This window comes from Austrofundulus limnaeus, unplaced genomic scaffold (genome assembly GCF_001266775.1).
Source record: "Austrofundulus limnaeus strain Quisiro unplaced genomic scaffold, Austrofundulus_limnaeus-1.0 Scaffold7, whole genome shotgun sequence".
In the NCBI taxonomy this organism is placed as follows: Eukaryota; Metazoa; Chordata; class Actinopteri; order Cyprinodontiformes; family Rivulidae; genus Austrofundulus; species Austrofundulus limnaeus.
In genome coordinates this window covers 2,771,190-2,774,725 of record NW_013952409.1, presented here as the reverse complement: position 1 = coordinate 2,774,725, position 3,536 = coordinate 2,771,190, and the positions used below count along the sequence as shown (strand labels likewise).

The following is a 3,536-nucleotide window of genomic DNA, read 5'->3' as shown; positions in this document are numbered from 1 at the left end:
ACACACACACACACACACTGTATTACAATTTAGATCTGTTGGTTGGAATCACAAAAGCAGATCCAGTTGTAAAGCTTTTGTGTTTCTAAAAAGACTGAAACAGTTTTTTTCTGTCAGTGTTATAATGAAATAAAATAAATCATTCATCCTTTTTCTGGAAACTGAAAATAAGCTAAAAAAAAAGAGCGTGATGTGAAAACACCAGCAGCTACTCTGCTTCCCGTCAGAGGCTGATTGTCCTGATCAACAGCTTGCCTCAATAATTACAGGATATGAACGAATCACTAGTGTTGGGTTTGTAGTTAAATAATGAATCATGAAAAAATTGAATATCAGGAGGAAACAAAATACTAAAACTTTGAGCTGCAACATTTACTGCATTAAGGAGAATTACAGATTCTACATTTAGTGTTTCGTGCTACAGGTTGGTGCTGATTTGGAGCGTTCAGTGTTTTTGTAGCAACACCTTTGAATGAGAAACTGGGTCTGTTTTTATAAGATTTGTGTATTTTCCAGAAATACAAAACACACAAATTATATTTTCTTTTCATTGTCTTTCAAATTTGTAGCCAGGTGTTTAGCCAGGTGCTTAGCTAAGTGTTTAGCCAGGTGTTTAGCCAGGTGCTTAGCTAAGTGTTTAGCCAGGCGGTTAGCCAGGCTTTTAGGTAGGCAGTTATCCAGGTGTTTAGCTAGGTGGTTAGCCAGGTGTTTAGCTAGGTGTTTAGCCAGGTGGTTAGCTATGTGTTCAGCCAGGTGTTTAGCTAGGTGGTTAGCCAGGTGTTTAGCCAGGTATTTGGCTAGTTGTTTAGCTAGGTGTTTAACCAGGTGTTTAGCCAGGTGTTTAGCTAGGTGTTTAATCAAGTGTTTAGCCAGGTGTTTAGCCAGGTGTTTAGCTAGGTGTTTAGCCAGGTATTTGGCTAGTTGTTTAGCTAGGTGTTTAACCAGGTGTTTAGCTAGGTGTTTAGCCAGGTGTTCCAGCTGTTTCAACTCATTTCAGCTGATGTTTTCTTGTCTTCTCTCAGTACAACAAACACCTGTTCGTGCACATCAACCAGAGCAGCCCGAGCTACAGCGACCCACTGCTGGAGTGTGTGGACATCCGGCAAATTTATGACAAGTTCCCAGAGAAGAAGGGCGGCCTGAAAGAGCTCTTCAGCAAAGGACCGCAGAACGCTTTCTACCTGATCAAGTTCTGGGTGAGGGAATTCTACTTCCTGTTTACTTCAGCTGATTAGTGCTTGTTTCTCTTCTGGTCATCATCAAGAAGAAGCCCAGATTTCACTGTACTTTTCCACGCAGGGTAATGTCTTTGTCTGCACAGCCGTGTGTGTGTGTGTGTGTGTGTGTGTGTGTGTGTGTGTGTGTGTGTGTGTGTGTGTGTGTGTGTGTGTGTGTGTGTTTTCTCTGAGACGCTCCAGGCTACATCTTTTAAAGGAAAACTGCTCTAAAATGAACATATTAGCATGACTCAGCGCTCACGTTAAGGTGACTGTAGTTTAATTTAAAGCAGCGATGATTTGATTTGATTTGATAAAAAGCTACATCTGTTGACATTTTACTGTTTGGGATGTAAACAATATAACTGTCATAATCTATCAAAACATGCTGCTTTGAAAAAAAGTATAAAACGTTAATATGTTTTACTATTAGTCAATAAAAATAATTGCTCCAGTTCTACAGGAAACCTACTTTTCGGTCCGATGGTAAGGTTCAGTTTTATGCTGATACTATTTTCCAAAACAGATATTGTAAAATGTTGCTTTATTTTATTATTATTACAACAACTACGGCGTTCCAGGTTGTAAACAGCATGAAGCTGTTGTGATGATGAGCAGAAGGAAGGAGGTTCTTAAAGAGACAGAGGCCAATTTCAAGGTGTTTAGGAACAGCTGTGATGCGAAGACAAGTTTATTTTTTATTTAAACGTATAAACAGCATTTTAATAACAACTGAAGCTGACATAGTTACTCTATCATGATATAGAATTGAACCTGAGAAGTGAGTCTCAACGAGGCTAATAAAACACAAGTACTGCTTATTTTCACTTGGTAATTAGATATTAAGTGGCATTATTAATAATAATAAAAAAAGTTTGTTTTAGTTGATATAAGGGAATGATTCGAGCTGGTTGGTCTTATCTTCCTAAAATAAAAATACAGATTTAATTGAAGTTTTATGTTGGTTTGTAATGATTTGGATCAGCAGCCGGATGAGTGAAACAGTTTCTGATAAAGTCGACGTCACCCTCTGGTTTAAAGCTAACCAGCTTTAAACGCAGCTAATGAAAGCATCGTGACTCATGGGAAACATTTATTGATTTTTAGCACTTTGTTAGAGGAGGTAGGAGCTCTTTAAATGGAGGCAGACCCCAGAGACCACCAGCGGGATCGCACCGTAAGATTGTTTCTTATGGAAGTAAATTTGTGTTTTTATTATTCAATCAAACAAAAAGCATCTTCAATCAAAAAATAATAATTTTAATCAAAACAATTTTCAACCAAACAAAAAATAAATTCAATCAAAAAAACAAACTTAATACACGTGGAGCAGTGCCAGACTGCCAGTTACAGCTCCCAGGGAGCAGCTGAGGGGTGAAGGGCCCAAGTGNGTCTAAGTCTTTGGTTGACTGTCTAAGATTTTGGTTGACTTTCTAAGTCTTTGACTGTCTAAGATTTTGGTTGACTGTTTAAGATTTTGGTTGACTTTCTAAGTCTTTGGTTGACTGTCTAAGATTTTGGTTGACTTTCCAAGTCTTTGGTTGACTGTCTAAGTCTTTGGTTGACTGTCTAAGATTTTGGTTGACTTTCCAAGTCTTTGGTTGACTGTCTAAGATTTTGGTTGACTTTCTAAGTCTTTGGTTGACTGTCTAAGTTTTTGGTTGAACATTTGAACTCAGAAATGACAAACTAGGGGAGTGGCACAGAGAGTAGAGAAGCCAAGCTTGTGATCGGAAGGTGGCTTGTTCGACTGCAGGTTGGTCTGCATGTTGCATGTGTTCACATGTGTGATGGCTTAAATGCAGAAACTTAAAGGAGACCTATTATGCAAAATTCACTTTTAAAGATTTTTTTACTCAACTTTGGTATGTACTTCTTAAGAAAACAGTCATAGGACCAAAAAAATGCACCCAGGGGCATATTTACAGTAAGTAAATGTATTTTAATGTATATAAATGACAAGTTTTATACTTCCTACATTTTGTGATGTCACAAGCCGTACGACAACCCACCACATCCTGTGTTCAGCCCCTTACCTAGCAACCCCCGGGTGAGGCCCCACCTCCTCAGTATAAAAAGCTGTCACGGTTGTTGTTGTGCAATGCACAGCTCATTTTATAACAAGCCTTCCAATAAGGCAATGGGTAGAGTGTTGGACCAGAGAGTTGGAGACCAGGGTACGAGACTGACATGGACACAGACCAGGGTTTGAGACTGACACAGACACAAACAATTTAATTATTTATTTTCGTTCATTATGAACAAATTTTCTCATGTACCTCTATTGTTTAGCTTTTAGCTTTTTTTTAGCCTATTTGT

At 38.5% G+C, this 3,536-nt stretch overlaps 1 protein-coding gene across 1 annotated transcript in view; it reads left to right on the top strand.

The window, feature by feature from the left end:
- The window catches only part of tead1a (TEA domain family member 1a), a gene marked incomplete in the record, with an annotated part of 62,010 nt that overhangs the window by 53,139 nt on the left and 5,335 nt on the right, over window positions 1–3,536 (top strand). Inside the window, 1 exon segment of the mRNA XM_014032956.1 lies at window positions 1,023–1,196. Within this exon segment, the coding sequence (XP_013888410.1) occupies window positions 1,023–1,196 (174 nt within the window).